The following is a 23,186-nucleotide window of genomic DNA, read 5'->3' as shown; positions in this document are numbered from 1 at the left end:
GCCGCTCCTCATCAGACTTGGGCTCTCAACCCCTTGGTCTAGTTTAAACAATTTCCCCATCAGGACATAGCTCAAAGCTTGCCTCCCCTGCCCTATCCAGGAGGATGCTACTCCGCTAGACCACTGAAGAATACTGTGACTTCTCATAAATGTGGTTTCATCTCACAGCTTCTAACAGACGTATCTGTTTTCTAGGTATAGCTGGCTATAAGGATCACGGTCAGAATATTGCAGACGGCTCAGCATTGAGACCTCGATGGTGCTCTCATTGCAAAGTTGTGGTTCTTGGTAGTGGTGTGCGGAAGTCCTTCAAAGACCTGCCTTTCCTTAAACAGGTACTGCAGCAGAAGGATGCTTTCCTGCATGTAATGGGGAATGAGCAAACGAAGGCAACAGAGAATACTGCTTCTCATGCCGACTGATACCACTTCCAGGTTTATTTGTAGTCCCCCTTCTACGTGTGTCCTAATTCAGGATGGGGTATTCAAGCACATTTGTAGTACAAATAAGAAATGTCAAAGTTGTTACTTCTGTAACTGAATTTCAGTAAATTTCATAAAATAGGTCCCATACATGGCAGCTTCCTAAATTGTGCTACTAACCTCCTCCCATGACCACTTCAGGGACCTTAATTCAAAAGAGCCTATTGGTATGGCAGTGCCCTATTGCCATGTCAGGAAGCATTGTAAGAGCAAGAATACTTTTACAGATTTCAGTCTCAGTCTCTTGTATTTACATTGGGAACTGTCATTCATTCAAAAAGTACCATTGCTCTTTCAATGAGATTGAAATAATTATGCAACAAAGGTATATAGTTAGAATTTATACACAAAAGTAATGGTTTGTGTAGTCAGAAAAGCACTGAATTCCCAGTAATGTTTTGCAGATGGATCAGTAGATAAAACAGTGTGATCTGTCTTTGATTAGGCTGAAACGAGACGTTCTTTTGCCATCTAAAGATAAAAGGAAATGGATTTTACTTTGCCAGTGTGCCTATGGAGCAGATGGGTGCATGGTATAGAATGCTTTATTTTGATTGTTAAACTTCGGTTCTGCTGAAGAACAAGGTTGTAGGTGGTGGTAACGTTAGATCTGTCAAATAATCAAGTATTTATATCACAGTATTGCTCATTATTTCACAAATGTTCTACAAATAAGGAGTTTCTAGCCAGATTGGAAGACTCGTTTCATTACACTTCTATGTGAAGAATGGCGTTTAAAATGCACTTCTGATAATCTTCCATGTTTGATTTCCAGGATTCCCAAGAAGGCTCTGATAAAATGAAGGACATTGTATTCTGTAGCAACAACTGCTTTGTTCTTTATTCAGCAGCTGTGCAAGCAAAACACTCAGAGAACAAAGTAAGTATCAGGTGCTGATAGAGCCTAGTGAGCAGAAAATATTGCACCTATTTTTTGAAGAACAGAAAGGGGGCAAGGGGGAAGTTTGCATTTCGTTTGAGAGGTTTATAAATTAATCACTCTATATTCAGAGGCTGAGATTCTGAACGAGCAGCATGCAGTAAAACTCGTATTTGCAGAACTCTGTCTGACAGAGATGCATGGCAGAAGAGTAACCACCTTTGGCTGTCCTCCCAGGCTTTGAAGGTGCAGTCTCAAAAGAGTAGTCATTTAAGTTCTCTGGGCCTTGTACAAAACCATACGTATGTCTTTTAAGGGCTATATTCTGCATTTTGATTTGTCTTATTCAGTAAAAAGAGATTAACAACTGTGCAAATGATAACTAAACAGCAAGTTTGCAAAAAGAATTTCTTCAATGTAACTGGAAAAATACAATCCTATTCTGTTACTTTATTTGGGCAAAGCTGCCATTTTAAAGCATTAATTACCAAAACACTAGTAAAGAGCCTGCTGACTGACAGTGACGAGGAAAAAGAGGTTCTAATTGCTGGAGAAAGACATTTTAAAACATTTATTCAACTGAAAGTGGAATCAGGCCAGGGGTTTCTCTCAGGTGGTCCCAAATAGTGTGCTGTCGTGCTCTACCTACGGGCACTGCCGGGGCATACAACGCCTTAGAGAAACTCAGCACTTCCATGCAAGGCACTGTTTCTTGTGGTGTCCACGTTTATTCTGTTTCAAAGGAAGATAACTTACATTTATTTCTGTTTGTTTAATCATTAAAAGTGGAATAGTCTTCATTCAAGATTAAATGATCCTGCTAAGTTTATTTTCTCACAGATAAAAAGTTTTTGAGTACTTCTTTTAACTGGCTTGGTTCCTACTTTTCCTAGTTCAAATGTACTTTTTTTCCCCTGAAGCAGTAGACAGAACAGGCCATGTGCTTCAAGCATTACCTAATGAACGCTTTCTCATAGTCCTGTATTCACTATAGAATTCGCAGCCTTCCTTCAGATGCATCCTACTTATATTTTCAGAAGAAATTAAAAGAAACAAACCCTGGAGAAGAGAAATGTGTGTACATCCACATCCTTTTGGTGTCCCATGTAGCTCATTTTCACTAGTATTTAAACAGGGTAACATTTCTGCACAAGTGCATCAGCATGTACATAATTAAATTAATTAAATGTCATGTTCAGCCTCTTGATCCTTCCATTTACTCTTTCAAGATTAACCACAGAAGCCACATTAAGCACTCCTTAATATAAATTTCCTTTGCTCTTCTTGTTCCACCCCCACCCCCCACGCCTTTTTTTTTTTAAAACAAATCTCTGCAGGTTTAATCCTTGTTTACTGGGACTGAATAGTTCAGTCCTCAAGGTATATCTAATCTAGAGCCCTGCAGGAATTTCCTCTTCACTTGTTTCCAGGGGAAATATGTGGCATTAATTCGAAATTTTCCCCTTCTATCAAGTAACAGGATTCTTACCCTTTAAATTAATTCTGTGACCCATATTTTAAGGTTATTTTGTGTTGTAACAAAACTTTCTAAAAATACTTAAGAACTGAATCCGTCAGTTGGCTCGTCTAGGGCGACTGAGTAGTTTTTCATTCAAAACCTGGACAAAGGATTGTTTGTGTTTCCTCTTGTGTATTAATGGGCACCACGTTCTGGGTTGTCTGGGAGAACGTTTGTGCTCTGTATCCCGGCACGAGCTGGGGTAGCGCGGGTCAGGGTAATTTCCACCTCTCTCCATTGCTGCATCATGATTTCAAGCATTCTGAGTAGCCTCCTCGGCGCTGACCCGACAGGGTTTTCAAGATATATTTAATGGTTAACGGTTTGGGATTTTCTTTTCTTAAGAGTTTTCCGTTGATTTAGCAGGAATCAGTTCCATCTTTGCCGCAGTCGCCGATGAAAGAGAGGCCGCCTAAAGCATTCCATCAGTACAGCAACAACATCTCCACTTTGGACGTCCACTGTCTGCCCCAGTTGCAGGAAAAGGTTTCTCCGCCATCATCACCCCCCATCATGTTCCCCCCCGCATTTGAAGCAGCCAAGGTAGAGGCAAAACCGGATGAGCTTAAGGTAACGGTGAAACTAAAACCTAGGTTAAAAGCAATACACAGTAGTCTTGATGACTGTCGGCCTCCAAGTAAGAAATGGAAAGGAATGAAATGGAAAAAGTGGAGCATTCAGATTGTGATTCCTAAAGGATCATTCAAACCTCCTTGTGAAGAAGAAATAGATGAATTTCTTAAAAAACTGGGCACAGCCCTTAAGCCAGATCCTGTGCCTAAAGACTATAGGAAATGTTGCTTCTGTCACGAGGAAGGTGATGGATTAACTGATGGACCAGCAAGGCTTCTTAACCTGGATTTAGACCTTTGGGTCCATTTGAACTGTGCTCTTTGGTCTACAGAAGTCTACGAGACACAAGCTGGTGCCTTAATAAACGTGGAACTAGCACTGCGAAGAGGCTTGCAAATGAAATGCATGTTTTGTCACAAAATGGGTGCCACCAGCGGTTGTCACAGGTTAAGGTGCACCAATATTTATCACTTTACCTGTGCCATTAAAGCACAATGCATGTTTTTTAAAGACAAGACCATGCTTTGCCCCATGCACAAACCAAAGGGAACTCACGAGCAAGAACTTAGTTACTTTGCAGTCTTCAGGAGGGTCTACGTTCAGCGTGATGAGGTGCGGCAGATCGCTAGCATCGTTCAGCGAGGAGAACGCGACCACACTTTCCGTGTGGGAAGCTTGATTTTCCATGCCGTCGGTCAGCTGCTGCCACAGCAGATGCAGGCCTTCCACTCCTCAAAAGCACTCTTCCCCGTGGGTTACGAGGCTAGCCGGCTGTACTGGAGCATGAGATACGCTAACAGACGCTGTCGCTATCTCTGTTCAATCGAGGAGAAGGATGGGCTTCCGTTGTTCGTCATCAAGGTTGTGGAGCAAGGCCACGAAGACCTGGTCCTCACTGATACAACACCAAAAGGTAAACTGTGTGTGAACGAAGGTCGTGACTTTTGTGGGTTTGCTGTTTGTTTCGTTGTTACTGGTACTTACCACACGTATCATAGATGTTTCAAATAACGTGTTGCAGAGACTGGTCTAATGTAATGTTTCCAGCGAGTCTAATGTAATGTTTCCAGTGAGCTTCCAGCGCCCATTTTTAATATCATGCTGTGAAGACTGAGGATACCTTTGAAGAAATTGTATAAGCTGCAAATGAGACGACTTGTCACAAGGTCACAGAGGAGACCCGCGATTGTGTGTTGAAGTATTGAGTCCCACGATTGAGTATGAAGTAAAACAGTAGGAATGTCAGAATAGGTTTCCCTACATGGAAAGTGACTTTGTTTAAATATGTTATCGCTACTCAATTATCTTCAGATCAGCTGTGCTGAAGTTAGCGGGCAATAAAAAGGCAGTTGAGTTGACCACGTCCTTCTCGAGGCAGGCAGCGTTGCCTCTGGTGGGGCGAGGAATGACGCGTTAGACCGGGGCAGGTCTGAGGAGCGCGGCAGGCGAGCGTGCAGCAGCCTGTAGCGCCCTGGGCCTTAACCCTTTCATGCTCCCCCGATACGCTGAGCCCTGCTCTGCCTGGCCAAACCACTGCCGGGAGAATTGCCCACGTACAGCTGCGAGCTGACTGTAATCAATCAATGGAAATAGAATATATAGTTTATTTTTTAAAAGTCTACTTTGTGCATGTTTTCTCAGGAGAATGTCTGTGCGTTATTATTGTCAGAGGACTAAAAGTTTCCATGCTGTAAATGCTAAAAGCTTTGATTCCCTAGAATCGAGGGTACAGGAGAAAGGTCGTGCGTGTTTGGCATTTGAGGGCAATATGATTCTCTGCTTCACTTTTTAAATGCTGCCCTGTACGTGTGTGCAGCCGCCGACAAAATGCTTTTCCAGTATTGGTTTCTGGTGCCTGATACCCTCAGGCGTTTGTTTGAAAACCAGGACGTACGCTAGGCTTTTCTTTTTTTGATCACCGTAATTCTTTCCCGTATGGTTGTGTAGGTGTGTGGGATAAAATCTTGGAGCCCGTTGCTTCTGTTAGAAAAGAATCTGAAATGCTGCAGCTGTTTCCCGGCTATTTGAAGGGTGAAGACCTCTTTGGTTTGACAGTCTCCGCGGTGGCCAGGATTGCCGAATCGGTGAGTCTCCACCGTCCCGGTTCTTGCTGGATTACCCCGAATTGCTGGATATCCGCATGACAAGGGGAACAGGAAGAAGTGTGAAAAAGTACATTTTTCATTACAGGCAATTAATGTATAATTACTTGGATTTTTTTTTTTTTCTTTTTCTCTGTGTTTTTTTTTTTTGCAGCTGCCAGGGGTTGAGGCCTGTGAGAACTACACTTTCCGCTATGGCCGAAACCCCTTAATGGAACTCCCTCTTGCCATCAACCCCACGGGCTGCGCCCGTGCCGAGCCTAAAATGAGTACCCATGTCAAGAGGTTTGTGTTAAGGTATTTTGTTTTAATTTCACATAGTACAGCCCAGGGTTTATAGGCTGCTTAGGGTTATTTGTGCTTTCGTCTGCTGCTTACAAACCCTGTCGTCTTTGGCTGTGTATGTGCATGCCCAAATCAAAGGGATCGCTTTGTGTCTATGCTAGCTGGCTTTCAGTGTCTGTATGTCTAAAAGAATTTTGGATGGGTTTTGTGGCTGTTTTCAGAGAAATCTTCAGTTTTTCTTGTATTCTTTCCTGTTATATGCCCAATTCCTACAGGCCTCACACCTTGAATAGCACCAGCACATCGAAGTCATTTCAGAGCACAGTTACGGGAGAGCTGAACGCGCCTTACAGTAAGCAGTTCGTCCATTCCAAGTCCTCTCAGTACCGCAAAATGAAAACCGAATGGAAGTCAAATGTGTATCTAGCTCGCTCTCGTATTCAGGTCAGTTCTCATCTTAGGAAATGGATATTCAAAACATTTACTTATACTTCTATTCATATCTATTGGATACATAAGTTTCATATATAAATATTATATAAAATGTATATTAAAAAATAGAAACCAGAGCTACTGCAAAATTCCTTCAAGTCTCATCCCCAAACTGGCAATTTTTATGTGGCAAATCACCTCCATACATTTATCTTAAGCAAGATTTATTTCTAATTATTGCAAATATCTTAAAAATTAATTTGTTACAGTCATCTAGGACGAAAAGTTTCTTTCAGGTTTTGGGGTTGGGGGTTTTTTTTGTGTATTTCTCAAAAACTTAGTAAAACTAAATAAAAATGCAAATAGAGCGGAAGCACGACGTGCTGGGACCAAGCTGAGTAAAGTGGTGTGAGACTGGCACGAAGAGTTCAATACTTGTTTGTGTTCATAATAATAAGAAATTTGTTGGTTTATGTCATTCTAGTGGTGGTTTGTGCCACAGACAAGCTTTGTAACTAATCTTGCCATGTATGAACACAGTTGTTTATTTTAGGTCGGACCTAACTGTGCCGTTGTGTTCCTGTCAGGTTTATTCGTTCTAGTACGGCCCGCTTTATTTTTCAGTGAATTTATAATCATCACGCAGGCAGGTGTCAGAGGTGTAAGAGCAGCTTTCTCGCATAGACAGACGCCAAGAATGTTTTCTTGCATCTTAAAAATGTAACGTGAAGCCGGTTCTGCATCTGGGCTGTTACAGCATCAGTCGCTCATCTGTGCCGCTCCGTTCTTCCTGGGCAGTTTGCTTCTCACGTGGTTTTCTGCAGGAAGGGTTTGGGGCACGGTGAGGAACGCGGTGTCAGTGCAAACCTACTGCAGAATTCTAAATCGCAACGTGTTTTCTTGTAGGGCCTGGGCTTATATGCTGCTAGAGACATTGAAAAGCACACTATGGTCATTGAATATATCGGAACTATTATCCGGAATGAGGTGGCAAACAGGAAAGAGAAGCTTTATGAATCTCAGGTAGGGATGGTGTTCGCTCACTCTTTCCCCTTCCCCTTCCCAACGTTCATACCACAAAAAAAGGCTGTTCTTCTATCCGATGAATTCAGGGCCCCTGAATTCTGGTTGCTGCTGTGCTATAAGTGCAGTAGCCTAAAGATAGAACCAGAGGAGTCTACAGTGTTTCTTACCAAAGGGTCAGAGTATTTAAACATCTAATAAATCTCACAGTGCCCTGGCCAGTCAGGTGACACCTGGTGATGTCCCAGAGGACGGAGCAAGCGCTCTGACAGGGACGTCAGGACCTCAGTTTTTACTGAGAAATTTAAATTTAAAGCAACTTCCTCTGCGTAACTCAGCGGTGTTGTAACAGTTAGTACGTATTTCTGAAGCGCCTCGAGATCCTAGGTGAAAGGCAGTGCAGAAGCTATTAGGGAAACACTAATTCGCCAGAGGTTTCTGTTTCTGACCCACCCATTCCCTCACAAACCTGCGCGGGCCGGGCAGTAGTGACTTGCACTTTCCCTCGTGCGCAGCGGGCGATGCCTGATCCTGAGCGCAGAAGGACGCCCGGAGGTAACCCGTGGTGCTGCTTCGGTTTTGGTCAATGACAATCACGTAAATCTCCATGAGTCTTATTTTCCAATTCTGTTTTCCAGAACCGCGGCGTGTACATGTTCCGCATCGACAATGACCACGTCATCGATGCTACGCTGACGGGCGGTCCCGCAAGGTGGGTGGCTCTGGCGAGATCTCTGACCTCCTCTGGGGTCAGATCCACGTTCCTTGGCCGGGGGATGTTTGTGAGGGACCCACGTTTGTGGGTTTCCCAGTGGTTTTATTTTCTGAGCCGGTACGTTGAGTCTTCGGACTATTCCACTGAAATAGTGTCTTCTTTCTCATTAGCTTTGCTCATCTTTGGTTACATTTCATGGCAGCTATGGAGAAAGAATGGACTTTTTTTTTTTTAACGCTTGATTTTTTTTTGAGATTTTCTAGGTAAAGGAAAAAGTAGAGCAATGTAATTGTATCTGGAAAGTCAGTGCGCCCTGAAGCTAAGGTCATTCCAAGGTTTGGTTCAGATTTGCCTCAGGGGATGCGTTTTCTTAAAAGGTTACCTGTTACTCTGTTTCCGTAGGTACATCAACCATTCGTGTGCACCGAACTGTGTGGCTGAGGTGGTAACTTTTGAGCGAGGACACAAAATTATCATTAGCTCCAGCAGGAGAATCCAGAAAGGGGAGGAGGTAGGGCGGTCTCCTTTGCTCTGACTTCCCTCCTGCTGCTTGCGTTCGTTCCTAGATGTTACCGCCATTTCTACGGCCGGCAGCGCCCCATGTTCGTGCTGGGGGGGACGTTCCCCTTCCCCTCTTCCCTTTGAAGTCTTGCCAGTGCCCCCCCGACAGCACCACCTCCAGCCTGTTTCGCTGTTTAACCCGTAGGTACGAGGAGAGCCGTGGTAAATCCCCGTCGTTCCATAACCATTCTCCTCCCTCTCCTTCCAGCTTTGCTACGACTATAAGTTTGATTTTGAAGATGACCAGCACAAGATTCCATGTCACTGTGGAGCTGTAAACTGCCGAAAGTGGATGAACTAGAATGCATTCCTTGCTGTCTTTGAGGGTTGCTTGTCCCTAGGAAGAAGTGATTCGCGTTTGATTTTGTCGACGGAAAATTGTTGCCTTTTTGAAGGGGGGAAAAAAAAAAAAAAAAAGATCACTTCTGGAAGTACAGATTTCTACTCGAGTATTTAAAAAGAAAAAAAAAAAGAAAAAAAAAAGAAAAAAAAGAAACCAAACAAGCACCAGAAGCAAGCCGGCAAAATCCGAAGCTAACTTTCCAGACATGTGGAGGTTAAACTGAATTAACAGAATGGTCCAGCACTTTTGTTTTTGAGCTCACTAAGGAGAAACTGTTTAACTTGGGCAAAGAACCGATGGCTGACCTGCGGGCGTGCAGGTGGGCTTATATGAATGTAAGACTGAAATCACCAGCGAAAGGGAGAAGTCCAAAGTGCTGGCCACAGCCTTATTTGATAAAGGGGCAGGCCCTCTAATTAAAGAAAAATTTTAAATAAAAGTAGACACCACTGAACAAGGAATGTACTGAAACGACTTCCTTAGGGATAGAGCTAAGGGAAAAAATAACTTGCACTAAAATACGTTTAAATACTTGATTCCATGAGTCAGTTTATTGTAGTTTTTGATTTCTGTAAAATAAGAGAACCTTTTTGTATTTATTATTGAATAAGTGAATGAAGCTATTTTTAAAAAGAAAGTTAGAAGAAAGCCAAGCTGCTGCTGTTACCTGCAGAACTAACAAACTCTGTTACTTTGTACAAAAGTGTAAATATTTTGAGAAAAAAGAAAAATACAGTATAAAAATAGTTATTGACCAAATGCTACCAGACTCTGCAGCAGTTCGGGTGCTTATTACAAAATGTCAATAGGGATGTTACAATATGATCTCGTGGATTAACGGACGCGCGATTACCCTGCCGGAATAACCAAAATCTCAGTTTAAAGAGAGGGGTTTTTTATGTTTAAAGCAGGCTCAACTGTGGTCTCCTTAGGATTTTTTTTAAGTAAACCTTAAGCCCGGTGAGGGCATGTATATGACAACTCTGACTTTTGTAGATGTTTGGGTAATTTAGATTAATTTTATTTGTATTATATTGTCGCATCCCTATTTCTTAAGTCAGGTTTTTTGTGCTTACGATTTGTGATAACTGTGAATAACTGCTAAAACCACCCAAAATAGAGGCTGGACGTGGGTTTGTTTTCTTTCTTTCTTCAGCAAAAGTAGTCAAGATTAGGTGACCGTTCAGCCTACATTAAATCATGTAAACAGCGTAGAATCATGTAGTTGGAGCTTAAGTCTGATACGATAGCCTTCTTAAAAGGAAAAAGAGGAAAAAAAAAATTAGATGTAACGTGCTTGCGGCTGCAGGACTCTGGCAATAGGGGTTTGGAAAATGTAATTTAAAGATGTGTTTGTATGGATTGTTTTTGTTTACATTTCTTTTAAAAAAATAAACACTGTTTTGTGTTTGCTTGTAGAAATTTAATCAGCATTTTGAACCAGGTTAGCTTTTTATTTTGTACTTAAAAATTCTGGTACTGACACTTCACAGGCTAAATATTAAAAAAAAAAAATGAAGTTTTTTTTTTTTGTGTGCACAATTAAAGTGGACTGTAAACTGTTGGTATATTCAGTAATACAGTTCTGAACTTGTAATGTATATGGCATGATGTATTTTTATCTTACAGAATAAATCAATTGTATATATTTTTCTCTTGATAAATAGCTGTATGAAATTGTTTCTTGAATATTTTTCTTCTCTTGTACAATATTCCAACATCCTACCAGTATTTGTCCTACAGTTTTTTTTTCTCTGTTCTGTATAATAGTATCTAATGTTGGCAAAAAAAGAAAAAAACACAAAAATGACACAAAAAAAAGAATTTTTTGAAGTATACAGAGTGTTATGGGTTTTGGAATTTGTGGAAACAGATTTAGAAGATCAGCATTTACAAATAAAAATATTTTACATCTATAAATGAAACCCTCTTGTTTTCATTCGGGGTGTCTGGTTTCTCATTCTTTCAGGATTTCAGCGTCTGCTTCCAGCCACGGGGGGCATTTGCCTTCCCTGCCCCCCCCCCCCCCCCCCCACCGGGCAGCCTGTGGTGCCCTGCCTCGAGCATCCGCCAGGGCCCCTTCCCTGCACTCGTGTTTCCCCCAGAAAATCTGCAAAAGGTGCTCAGAAAAGAGGAAATGCTCTGTCCTGCTCGTGCTGGTTCTGCTGGGGCAGAATTGAGTTTCTGCGCAGGGGCTGGGATTGGGATTTGTGGCCAAAGCAGTGTTGATAACCCAGGGCTGCTCCTGTTATCGCTGAGCAGGGCTTAAATGGAGTCAGGCCTTTTCTGCCCCTCCCCCCACCAGAGAGGAGGCTGGGGGGGGCACAAGGAGCTGGGAGGGGACATGACTGGGACAGTGACCCCCAACTGACCCAAGGGATGGCCCACACCACATGACATCATGCTCAGCATATAAAGCTGGGGGAAGAAGGAGGAAGGGGGGGACATTCACAGTGATGGCGTTTGTCTTCCCAAGTAACCGTTACGCGTGATGGAGCCCTGCTTTCCTGGGGATGGCTGAGCACCCGCCTGCCCATGGGCAGTAGGGAGTGAATGCCTTGTTTTGCTTTGCTTGTGTGCGTGGCTTTTGCTTTGCCTGTTAAACTGTCTTTTGCTGAGCCCATGCATCTGGCTCACTTTTCTGATTCTCCCCATCCGGGATGAGCACGTGGCTGTGTGGGGTTAAACCACACCACTGCTGCAGCGCCACTGCCAGACCCCAGAGGTGGGGCTGTCAGGCTCTCAGTACTGGGTCAGGCCTGAAAAAAAGGGTTCCGCGCTTTTTAACAAGGCCTGTTGTGACAGGGCAAGGGGTGATGGTTTTAAACTACACGAAGGTAGTTTTAGACTGGATATAAGGAAGAAATTTTTTACAATGAGGGTGGTGAAACCCTGGCCCAGGTTGCCCCAAGAGGGGGGGCGATGCCCCATCCCTGGAAACATTTAACATCAGGCTGGACAGGGCTTTGAGCAGCCTGATCTAGTTGGGGATGTCCCTGCTCGCTGCAGGGGGGTTGGACTAGATGGCCTCTAAAGGTCCCTTCCAACACAAACCGTTCTATGATTTTTTGCAGCAGAGGGTCCCATCCAGGCCACAGCCGGTCTCCAGTGTTCATTATTTACATCACGCGTTTGGCTGCAGGAAGAGGGAGGCGGCGGCAGCGCAGGGCCTGCACGCGCCTGGCGTCAGCGGTCGGGGTGAGCCGAGGGGTGCCGAGCTCCTGGCCGGGTGTTGGGCGGCCAAGCAGGGCTGGCGGGGCATGGCCCAGCGCCGCACTCGGCCCCTCAGCCCCGGCGCATGCCGGGGTGGGTGCGGGGCTGCCCGGCCTCGGAAACCTGAAAGGAACGAGCCACGAAGCAAAGCCACGCTTAGCCTCAGGCTCAGCCACGGTCACTACCAACGCTGTGTGGCATCAGGAAGGAAATACTTGAAAGCGCGGCTTAAAAAGTAGTCCCAGGCGCAGTTACTTTATAAATAATAAATGTCTCAGTATGACAATGGCAAACCGAGCGCTGCACCAGCTCCTAACTTGGGATAAGGCTTCTGCTCTTCCTATTCAGCCAAAATTCCCAAGGGCCAGCTGTGAGCACTCAACCAAATATAGGTAGAAAACTGAATTTCTACCTTCTCCCGGGCAGCCCGTGCAGGGCCCAGGGCTGGGAACAGGCAACTGATTCCAGGCCGGGTGTTTGCAGAAAAGATCTAAAACCCTCCCTTGTCCAAATTCTGCGTGCGATGACCCGCTGTGCGGCTGCAGCACTGAACGTACACGCTGTGGCCAAGAACCGTTCGCTGCAGAAACGCCTGATACCATCCAAAACGCCGCTGCCTCCCTCTGCTCCTGGAAACCGACACCAGGGCCTGGGGCCTGGCAGCGGGGGGGGCGCGGCGGCAGCATGGCCTGGGCTGCGCGGGAGGGCTCGGCTCAGCCCCACGAGCTCTGCCAGCGTGGGTACCGCCAGTTTGTTGGTTTTTTTTAAAAAAAAAAAGGTGAATTATTTATATAAGAGTGAGGTTGAACATTTATCTTCTTTATATTAAGGACCAACCCAGCCTCAACTCAGTGGTTCATCAATTCCATGTTCTTGTCTACTATGGCAGGCCAGAAGACCACATGACTTGGGAGCTGTTCGTGACAGCAGCCTCCACACTTCCTCATCGGGAGCAAAAGGTCAAAAATTCTCTGCAGCAACACTCAGACTGTAAATAAAGCAAGCTTCTGCTTTGCCTGCTGGAGGATTTGTTTGGGTTTGACTTTTCTATTATTTTTTAAAAAGACAACATAAAGGCCACAAAGAAAAAGGGCAAAAGCAAGGCTACCGCACAGCCAAAACAAATCTCATAGCCTACAGGAAAGCCCTGCACACAGCTGGCAGCAGCTGTAGCAGCACCTGCGGCTGCTCCACATTCGCTCACGGGAGCAGACAGGGTTAATCAGACAGGCATTAACGAAGCTGCAGCCCGCCCTTTCACCCCCAACAAGGACTGGAATTAATTCCACATGTAACAGCCACCCAGGTGTCCCCACGAGGAAGCACAAACCGGTGCTGGAGCTGTCGGCGGCACTGTGCTGGCTGGTTTTACTCCGCCCTTGCTGCCACCAAAAGGGTTCGGCTGGAGGCGGCTGCGAGGTGCCGTGGTGTCAGTCTGTTCCAGCCCCAGCAGCCGGGCAGCCCCACGCTGCCCCACAACAGCGATTCAGGAGCCAACTTCAAGGCTCGGGGCGCCCCTCCAAGGGCCGCCTGACCCCGCGAGGAGCACAGCACAGGCCTCAGCTGACGTGCAGCGGCTGAAGGGGGCCGGAGTTGTTCTTAAGAGACTTTTGGTGGTGGAAAGGAACTTGGCTGGTGTCTGACTGACTTAATTATTCCCATTGTAATGCTTTATCTGGAAGAACTTCCACTTCAGCCTATTGTTCTGGTTTACAGTGAAACCCTGCTTACCTGGTTCCTCCCTGCCCGTGACTCGCTGCTTTCTTGCTGCTTCCCCACCTGCCGGAGGCGGCAAGAAGCTGCGCAGCAGCCAGGGACCGCTCTTACCTGCTCATTTTCTTCCTCTTGCGCCTCTCCCCCCAGGGTGGCTGCCCTGGCAGACGGCCCAAGGACCAAATGCAATCTGTCACAAGCGAATCCCTCCTCTCTGCGGGAAGACGTGGGTCTATAATTACTCCAGCATTATCATTATTTGCCTCACACTGCCCGAATGTCAATAACTGGATGCCGGAGTACTTGTGCAATTGGAAAATGTTCCTGCTGCCCAAGCGAAAGGGCAAGGCTGTCCTGGCGCTGCCGACGTCCGGGCTGCGTGCTTCCCCGGGGAGGCAGGTCGCTGTGGCGTGATAAACAAGGCCAACGTGGCTAAGAAAAAATAGGCCGGGTAAGAACAGCTTTTCTCTTCTGCAGCAGCTTCCACGCACTGAAGACGCATCTGGGGCCGAGGCAGGAAGTCAAAGAAAGGTAAACAGTGAAATGAAAGAACTTGGGAAAAGAAACAGAAATGGAAGAAAACAAAGAAAGAAATTGTCTGTCAAACCTTCCGAGACGTGAGAGAGGGAGAAAGAGCCGGCTGCGAAGAAAAGGGAGAGAAAACAAGGGAAGACCCAAATTATGTGAATATTAGTTTGCATCAGTCTCTTAGTTGGTGCTTTCGGGTCCAAGAGCTACAAAGAGGAAGGCCGTACAGATTAATATAAAAATGAGACTTTATTTTAAATGCAGCTACTGTCATGAGTCATCAAAATAAACTTTGCAATAGTTACTTTGTTTTAAATATGAGGTGACGAATGACAGCTAAGAATTTAAACTACAGGAAATGTCCTAAAATTGTAAATTAAAAGAGCTAAATTTAAATATTAAAATGACAATTTTCAGAAGAAAAAAGGGAATAAAAAGATTTTCCAGAAAAAGTAAAATAGTTTGGCCAGTAAAACCATACTAAAAATGTAAATTAATGAGATACTGCACATGAAATACTTGAAGAGGACTCCTTGCTGTCATTGTCATTTAAAAGACCCACAAAGCTAAAATCTCACAATTTAAATTACGTTGCTCTAATAATATCTCTTACTTAAAAACAGTTCAATAATCCAGGATAATCCAAGGAACCGCCGATAAATTGCACTTCTACGCGTTGCTCTGCAGTAGGGCTGCTGCTGTTGCTGCTGCGCCTGAGCAGGGACCTGCGACCACCTGGAGCTTCCTCCGCACACAGCTCTTCATAGCAGTGTGTTTCTAAAGGGTCCCTGTAACGGCTGTGCCAGGTGGAGCAGCCAAGGGCTCCTCGCAAAGCCCTCCAGAATGACTTAAAATCATGGCTGAAGGGGAGTCGGGTCTTGGCTTGACACTTCTCAGCCGCACCCTCGCTGTCTCAGCTCTCAAAATGCCACTGCTGAGGAAGGGACCCGTCACAGATGGCCATGGTCACGTACCCTTTGTGGCTAAGCGGGTCTACCACCTTCATGCACTGCCCCACGGAGACCTGGTAGAGGCGGTTGTTTTTCTAGAGGAGAGAGAAAGACAGATGGGGTTTATTTATTAATGCTTCCCTTCTACTCTACTGTCAAACTGAGGGGATGCTCCTTCCTGACAGAGAAGCCTTTGGGCAGCCCCCCAACACACCAGACCCACAGCCGCGGCATTTAAAAGCCAAACGACAGCACACCCCACCACCACGCTCAGGCCTCCAAACCAAGGCTCTCACGCCCGTACAAGGACCCAGTTATTTTTTTTGTACCACAATCTTTTAATGAGGCGGAGGGATGATCAAAACCATTCCCCAGCCCACAGCAGAGGGAGCCCACAAGGCTGCTGCAGCGCAGCACAGCCGGGCCCCTGCTCTGTATCTGGCTGAGCCCCAGCAACGCCACAGCCCTCAGCACCCACATGCTGGGGAGCTGCAACACTGGGGGACAGGTCTCCTGTGCATGGTGGCTCCCAGCAACCACGGCCGGGCCAGACCCGTGTCAACTGTGAGAAGGAAACAGGTTCTTCTTCTCCTTCCCCACCACCCCGAGAACCCTGTCACCTCCCCCCAGTAACAGCTTGTTACTGCTGCTTTTGGGGCCCCTCTTCTGCCTGGAAAGGGCTCTCTGCACAGCCCCAGCAGCTCCCAGGGGCAGCGACCTCCTGCTCTCCTGCATGGAGGGAGCAGACACTTAAGAACAGCTGCACTGGGCTCTGTGTCACTGCTTATGGCCATAAGCAGACGTCCAGGGAAGCAGAACACGGCAAGAATACACAACACTTCTCCGTAATACCCCCCAACCCCAGGGTATGGCTGGCTCTTCTCTGTACCAAGGACACACACCTAACGGACTTCCCCACCCTCTCACAAGTCTTCGCTTCTCTCACCTAAAGAGTCCCAGCCTGCTCACAAATTCCTCATGCGAAAGGTGCCCCACACCTTCGATTTGTTCTGCCACCCATCTCTGATCCTCCCCCAGCCCTAATTTAGTCTTCCTGACAGGAGGCGACCAGCTCGTGCAGTACGATGGTGCGATGACATTGCTCTGCTCTGGTCCCTATTCCTTTCCTAAACAACCCTAATATTTGATTTACTTTCTTTCGATGTTGATCCTTGATGAGCACCAGGGAGACACTGTTACAGACCCACCTCCCACACCCCAGTGCCAATGGCCAGCTCCGAGCCCACGTTTCACACACGAAGCCCAGATTCCTCCCCCCACCCCCAGTGACAGTTACGTGCACTGACTCTCAATGGCCATTCTGTTGTCTGTTCTCCCAGTCTAGGAAAATCTTTGCCTGCTAACTCAAGCTGAAGAACCCTGAATAATCTCTTAGCAGCAGCAGAATTTTTCAGCTCACTACTCCCACCACCGTTCGCAGCTGTGGCCGTGGCACTGCCAGTGCAAGTGCCAGGCATGCACACCCCTGGCTCAGGCACTATCTGCCTCTGCATCTCCAAACCAGCCTGGACTGCGACAGCCCTCATTATTTGACTATGTTTAGGAACTCGTGCTGCCAACCAGCAGCACAGTACGAACCCAAGACAGTTTATGCAGAGCTGTCGCTGAAGTGCAACAGGCAGTTCTGGCAGTGCCCTCCTCTTTGTTCAGCGATGGTTGTACTACAGACTCTCCGCTGTGTGGAGGGCACGTGAGGAAGGGGCAGCCTCTGAGTTAATACCCAGGAGCCAAATTTCACGTGTATGCACAGCACTGGCTCAGTTTTGTGAAATCAGCCACTCTGGACTCAAAGCCATTAAACTAACAAGATGCTGTTATAGGGCAGAAGCAACTGCAAAAACCCCTAAACCCCTCCTTTCTCAGTCCTCAGCTCTGCCCTGTGCTGCTTCAAGCACTAAGCAGGAATCACCACGTGGATAGCTCCTGCCTCCTAGTCCTGCAAACTCAACACAACAAAGAGCCGTGGGGTGGATTTTGTTCTCTCTGGCATGTCCCTGTGAGCCACAGCGCTGCAGGTGGCAGTGACAAGCAGAAACAAGGCTAAATGGGACTGCAGAATCCTTCCTATGCTGCAAACAAAAACACCTGCATGTCCCAGAGCTCAAGGACAGTCTTGTTCAGGCTGAAATGCAGCCACCAAAGCTGTGTAACTTTTGTACCTGCTGCTTGGACTGTGGGCTGGGCCTAGTACAGCACAATTGGCTTGGTACGTCTGAGGTTTGGTCATAATTAAACCCAACCCTGATATCCTGTTAGTGGTAGTATCGCTTATCGAGTCATTAATTACAAGCAACATGCTATATGCCAGGCACTCCACTTACCCCAAACGTCCACTGCTGTGAGCCACCGGATCCATGGCATTTCATGAGACGAGGTGGATCAGACGAACGAGTTTCCGAAACATCCAAGCAAAGGAGATTATTTAAAATCAGCTCATGATCTTCATTGTAAATCCAGACCTGAAAGAGAAGATAGGAAGACATTTAACCCAGTGTTTTATGGCAGGTGCCTTGCATGTTTTGTTCGGCTACAGAGGAACACCTGGATGTCAGAGATGTGCCTTGCAACGCCGGCTGCCTTTTTTCCAGCAACTGAAATACAACTACAGTGCTCTGGTGCCTTCCCAACATCACACAGTGTCAGCCCACACAGAGGCACTAGAAGGGCCACTTGCAATCCTGCTCTGTACTAGCATTTTTATAATTAAGCAGCCCCCATACGTTCCTCCTGTCCAGGCAGCTAGACAACATAATGCGACAGACAAGCAGTGGACCTTTAAGCAGGTGACCAGCCGCTCTCTTGAGCCAAGTCATTAAGCCAGGCAGTAAATCTCCTTATCCAAAGACAATCCTTCATGAAGGAAGGGCTAGTGGATCGACTCCACATATGGAGCAGCATGGGGGCCAGAGGAGGATGCTGAGTGACAGCAGGTGGCCCAAGTAGCCTGCGGGGAAGTAGCTTGGCAGGCACACAAGGCCAAAAGGTATCTTCAATTGTCTTTGAAGCTGCTGCATTTGCCCATAAACACATAGGAATTTATTTAACGTTGTGCTCCGGGGTCAGCTTGTAGATGCTGAATGATGAGAAACCAAGATCAGCTGTGCAAATTCTGGTGCCAGGGTCCTCCTCCTTGCAGCTGGTGGCCTGGTACTCAGAGGTCTTCACTCTGTTAGAAAATGGTCACTGACATCCAGATGCTATTGAAACTTTCCATCCTGCTCTCTGGGGAGCAAAAGAAATCACTGCTTCACCGTTCTGAAATGACATGCTCCATAACTGTCAGGTTTACATCCTCCTTTGCTCCCCAGCCAAACTGCTTTTGCTAGCTGTGCCACGCTTAGAGGGAGACCAGCCCTCCCATATCACACCCACTTTCTTTTAGCTGAACCAGTGTGAAAATATCTTCACCTGGACCTCAGGAACCTACACAACACCCCAGCAGCTCGTATAGTGGTGAGAACTGAATTCAGCTCCTTTCTGGGGCCTACATGTCTAAAGCAAGAATGTACTTGTTCACATTTCCAGCTTAACTGCATTTGGGTTCCTGAATTTACATGACATTACAGGAGTTTGTCCATTACCACACTGAAAACCGTCACCTCTAACAAGAAGCAAGGACACGCTCAACCTGTCAGTTTGTCCTCTCCCACATGCTACTTAGGCACAAGCAGGTATTTTTATTGTTGTTGGAAAATACTGTCAGGCACCTTCAGCTCATGCCTGTACCCTGCTAGCTCTCACTGGGCTGCCTGAACCTTGCTTTGGAGCAAGGCATGTCTGCCACAGCTGAAGGTTCAGGGAAGCCAGACCATCAGACTTGTCTAACAGCAGGAGCTGCTGGTCCCCGCTCTCTCCCTCCCTCCCTGCCTTCGGGCCTGCAAAGTCCTGGGCCAGTATCAGTTGTGCAGAGGACCTGGAGCTCTCATAAACAATGGGTGACTAATCCCTGGGCCAGAAGGCAAAGAAATAGATTAATTTTGATGTGTACACCTGAAAATACCCTAGGTTAGGAAGGGGCAGGGAAGAGGAGGAGAAGGTATGTGAAAACTGTAACTCTGCAAGTGCAGGGAAGAATCTGAGACCACCTGGCTAAACACCAAACAGCTGCTATTCTGAATGTGCGGCGGGGCCCCTGCATTCACATGGCACATGGACAGCATCTCCTGACCCCTCTGGATGGTGAGCAGGCGACAGCACAGATGACCAGGTCTCTGGGTCTGCTGCCATTGCCAGACCTGAACCATGCTGGTGAGTACAAGAAGCATCCCTGCTCGTCTGCCTCACTGACCACCATCAACTCCCTTCCCCTGACTTCTGCCTCTGTGAATGAGAGGGAATTGAGCTCCTCATAACAACACCAGAAGCACCTGTGCCCAGGTACAGAAAGTTCTTCTGGGCACTCTTCTTCCAGCCCTGTTTTGAATTCACACAGCTCAGTGCTGCAGTAACCATACCCACTGTGTGGGTTGTTGTTTTTTGTTTTTACCCCATTAAGGCCACATGAGTTTCATACTCAGAGTATAGAATATCAAATTTCAAGCAGAAAAGTCAGGCAAATAAAACTGATTTTTATTACTTTTCTTTTTTGTCTGATGAAACATCCTTCTGGAGGGAGCTGTGATTCAGGACACTGCCTCAGTTGGACAGCACGACTGAAAAGCATGCAGCTCATTCATTATCACAGTGACTATTATAATGCAGTGAAGGACTCCTTTGAGGAAGCGGAGGTATTACATTAAAATTTGCCCTCACCTCAGACAATTGTGCTTTCTAACATACTTTTTCTGTTTAAACCCTGCCCCAAGAAAGAAAGCACAGCAAGATTAAAGAGGAGGAGAGAACGGACATATAGCAGGACTTGCCAGAAAAGTATTATTATTAAAAGAATAATGATGAAACTGGTAAGAATTGAGAGAGGGCTACAGTGACACAGAGAGCAGACCTTTAATCAAAAGCTGAGTAATGGCAAAGAACACACAACAGTGGTTAAATCCAGTGGGATACTTCTCCAGAAAGGCTTATACAAGACAGCCAAAATTAATTTCAAATTAATGATGTGTTTGGTGTAGCAAACAAAGGGAAGAAGAAAAAAAGGCCCGAATTTGGGACATGTTATGGTTCCAAACTCAGATGAGAGTATCGGTATGAACTTGCAGATCATTAACAGATGCAAGCACAAGGAAAGCAAAGCCACCCCATGGGGCTTTTTGTTATATAACTGCAAGCCTTTGCACACTCCAACATTTATTAATTACTTTGCTGCTGAAGAGTGGAAGGGCAATGTTTATCTCTTGGTGTTACAGGCTTGTCCGGAGCAACGGCCCAGTATAGGAAGGAAACAGCTCCTAGCACCACTGGTGTCTGACCTACAAGGAGAATAAACTGCTCTCATTTTCTTTTTGTCCATGACTTGCTTGGGTCCAGGCTCAAGTACAATATCAAAAGTCTATAATCAATAAGGTACCTGCCTAAGATTTATACCTCTGTTATGAGTGATGTCTTGCTTTATCCTCCTATGTATTTTCTACAAAAAATGACATTTCATTTAAGAAATATTTTATTAAAGAAAAGGTAACAGACAAGGTGCAGGATATTTTCATCCTGCATCTACTTCCTGGCACCTAAGAGAGCATCACTGACAGGTTTTGGTTTCTAAAATTGGAATTTTGCCCAGCTCCCACCACATAGGAAAGCAGCACCGTTAATTGCTGTCCCCCAGAGACATGACTGATCTGCTCCACAGGTCTAAGGAAAATCACTGACCATTTTCATGAGATTCAAAGAAAAACACCAGGAGGCAATTAGACTGTAATGAATTGTTTCTGTTTTCAGATAAAACCTAAATGGGAGATGTGTGCTGGTTTTGGCTGAGAAGGGGTTAATTCTCCTCACTGTGGGGGTCTGCTACCTTTCCAGCTTCCCGCGCTCTGGCGCGTGGCGGGGGGGGCTGGGAGGGGCAGGGCCATGGTGGGGGCGGCTGACCCCGACTGGCCAGTGGCAGGTTCATTCCATACCATGTGACACCATGACCAGTATATTGAGGGGGGGCAGTGGCAGCGCGCGGGTGGCGCGGCGTCGGGTCGGCGGGCGGCGAGCGGCTGCGGCGCGTGCGGTTTGTTCCGGCGGTTCGTTCCCCCTCTCCCCTCCTTTCCCCCTCCCCCGGGGCTTTGCGCCTCTCGTTGTTCTCCTTTACATTGCACTTCTACTGTTGTTTCTTTTAATTTTAATTATTAAACTGTTCTTATCCCAACCCACGAGCATTACCCTTCTGATTCTCTCCCCCATCTACCTACCAGTGGGGGAGTGAGCGAGCGACTGTGTGGGGCTGAGCTGCCGCTAAACCACAACAAGATGTTATAGAAAAACCTCTCTCCATAATGAAATCGAACAAGTTTTTGGTTAATAAACAATTTAATTATGGTGAATGCTGTAGGATTGGCCTCTTTCTAGCAGCTGTTTTTTTCCCTGCCTCTCAAGACAGGCAACAGGGTAAGAGGAAAGGTGCAAGAACCCCTTCAGTCTCAGGATGCAGTGGCCCATTCAACTGCTGATCAACCCTTTTGAGGTCCCAGATGTCCCCAGAGCACCTAGAGATCTTCCGTAAGGCAAAGCGTTTCAGGTCTGGTCGTGACCAGATGCCTGCCCAAGTGTCCCACCCGCCAGAGTCACTGCCTTCACCTTTGGCTGCCGGGGCACAGAGGTCCTGCTCATGCCCAGGCACCTGGACTGCAGTAGCTGGTTTGACTTTCCAATAGTGGAAATGGGGTAAGCGTTTGCCCTGCTAGAGCAGAGCCAGTGCATGTATCCTTCTGGTCACCTACAGACAGAGACATAGCATGTGCTAGAGCAGGTCTTGAGGCCAAATAAATGGCAGGAGGTCCAAAGTATTAACTTTGCCAGTATAAACCTTTTTACATGCAGGTACAGCTTAGGAAGAACTGGATTTTGAATTTATTCCCCTGTCTGGACTACCTTTACAATTTACAGATTTAAGACTGAGGCTTCCTAGGGCTTCTAGTACCTTCAGGATTTTACTTCACCCCCACAGAACACAAGCAAATCACCCAGTGTTGTCCTGGACTGATGGGTAAGATGACTTCATTAATCTCATTTACATACAGATAGGTGGGTAGAAACAGAGCTTCTCCTCAGATACAGCTTAACAAACAGTTTCAGTGAAGACTACAATTTAACTGCTTGCAAGGAGAGCAGTGTGACATTGCTGAGGACTGGACAGTGGACCTTTTTTGCTTTCTCATTTTACTAACATTTGAATTTCTAACTGGTTCCAGGTTGCCACTATTGGTAAAGGAGGCATGCTCTTCACTCCCTCCATAAACCCCTATATCCCAGTGACCCCTCTTCTAGGCTTATTTTTTTTACCATAATAAAGAGATACAGGGCTGTGTTAATGAAGTTTGGGTTTGGGATTCTTTTTTTTGGTGAAAGATGAAATTATTCCTACAGCGAGATTAATGTAAATAGATAATAGCTAGCTGAAGTACTTCAGAGGAAATTCAAGTGAGGAAAGGGCTCAAATGATACCTCGCCATCTAGGAGGACGGCCCATAATATAGTTTCCTTTTGAAAAATCGAGTACCTATAGAAGCTTTTTGAGTCCACTGTCAATACAGACAACTGTATTAAAACAAAACCTATCACCCAACCTAAGGAATAAATAAATCAAAGAATCTGTAGCAGGTAGAAAGGGAAGCTCCTAGGGAATAAATATTTCAAAGTGATATGAAATAAACCAGGAAGCATCAGCCTACCCTTTGGCTTTCAGAGTGCAGTGGAGTGTAGCAAAAGGCATAGCTGGCCAACTGGCAAAGCTTTGAGGATATAT

The 23,186-nt window shown here is 46.2% G+C and overlaps 2 protein-coding genes across 50 annotated transcripts in view; one reads left to right on the top strand and one right to left on the bottom strand.

Moving 5' to 3' along the window:
• The window catches only part of KMT2C (lysine methyltransferase 2C), a 201,816-nt gene extending 190,989 nt beyond the window's left edge, over nucleotides 1-10,827 (top strand). For 38 of the 45 annotated variants that reach the window (XM_075082303.1, XM_075082304.1, XM_075082333.1 and 35 more), the window contains 10 exons: nucleotides 196-335; nucleotides 1,258-1,362; nucleotides 3,245-4,367; nucleotides 5,402-5,538; nucleotides 5,711-5,853; nucleotides 6,117-6,285; nucleotides 7,180-7,296; nucleotides 7,935-8,008; nucleotides 8,414-8,522; nucleotides 8,781-10,827. In XM_075082303.1, coding sequence (XP_074938404.1) covers nucleotides 196-335; nucleotides 1,258-1,362; nucleotides 3,245-4,367; nucleotides 5,402-5,538; nucleotides 5,711-5,853; nucleotides 6,117-6,285; nucleotides 7,180-7,296; nucleotides 7,935-8,008; nucleotides 8,414-8,522; nucleotides 8,781-8,873 — 2,210 coding nt within the window. In that variant the 3' untranslated portion in view covers nucleotides 8,874-10,827. Of the gene's footprint in view, nucleotides 1-195; nucleotides 336-1,257; nucleotides 1,363-3,244; nucleotides 4,368-5,401; nucleotides 5,539-5,710; nucleotides 5,854-6,116; nucleotides 6,286-7,179; nucleotides 7,297-7,934; nucleotides 8,009-8,413; nucleotides 8,523-8,780 lie in introns of those variants that run through there. The other 7 variants (XM_075082296.1, XM_075082293.1, XM_075082288.1 and 4 more) reach the window with 5 other exon arrangements.
• A 3,772-nt stretch (nucleotides 10,828-14,599) lies between these two features.
• Nucleotides 14,600-23,186, bottom strand: part of GALNT11 (polypeptide N-acetylgalactosaminyltransferase 11) — a 54,743-nt gene continuing 46,156 nt past the window's right edge. For all 5 annotated transcript variants that reach the window (XM_075082338.1, XM_075082336.1, XM_075082337.1 and 2 more), the window contains 2 exons: nucleotides 17,662-17,799; nucleotides 14,600-15,414 (listed from right to left, as the gene is read on the bottom strand). In XM_075082338.1, the coding sequence (XP_074938439.1) occupies nucleotides 15,283-15,414; nucleotides 17,662-17,799 (270 nt within the window). In that variant the 3' untranslated portion in view covers nucleotides 14,600-15,282. The remainder of the gene's footprint in view (nucleotides 15,415-17,661; nucleotides 17,800-23,186) is intronic.

Source organism: Phalacrocorax aristotelis, chromosome 2 (assembly GCF_949628215.1).
Source record: "Phalacrocorax aristotelis chromosome 2, bGulAri2.1, whole genome shotgun sequence".
NCBI lineage: Eukaryota > Metazoa > Chordata > Aves > Suliformes > Phalacrocoracidae > Phalacrocorax > Phalacrocorax aristotelis.
Note: the sequence above shows the minus strand (reverse complement) of the source record. Positions and strands in the feature narration are given on the sequence as shown.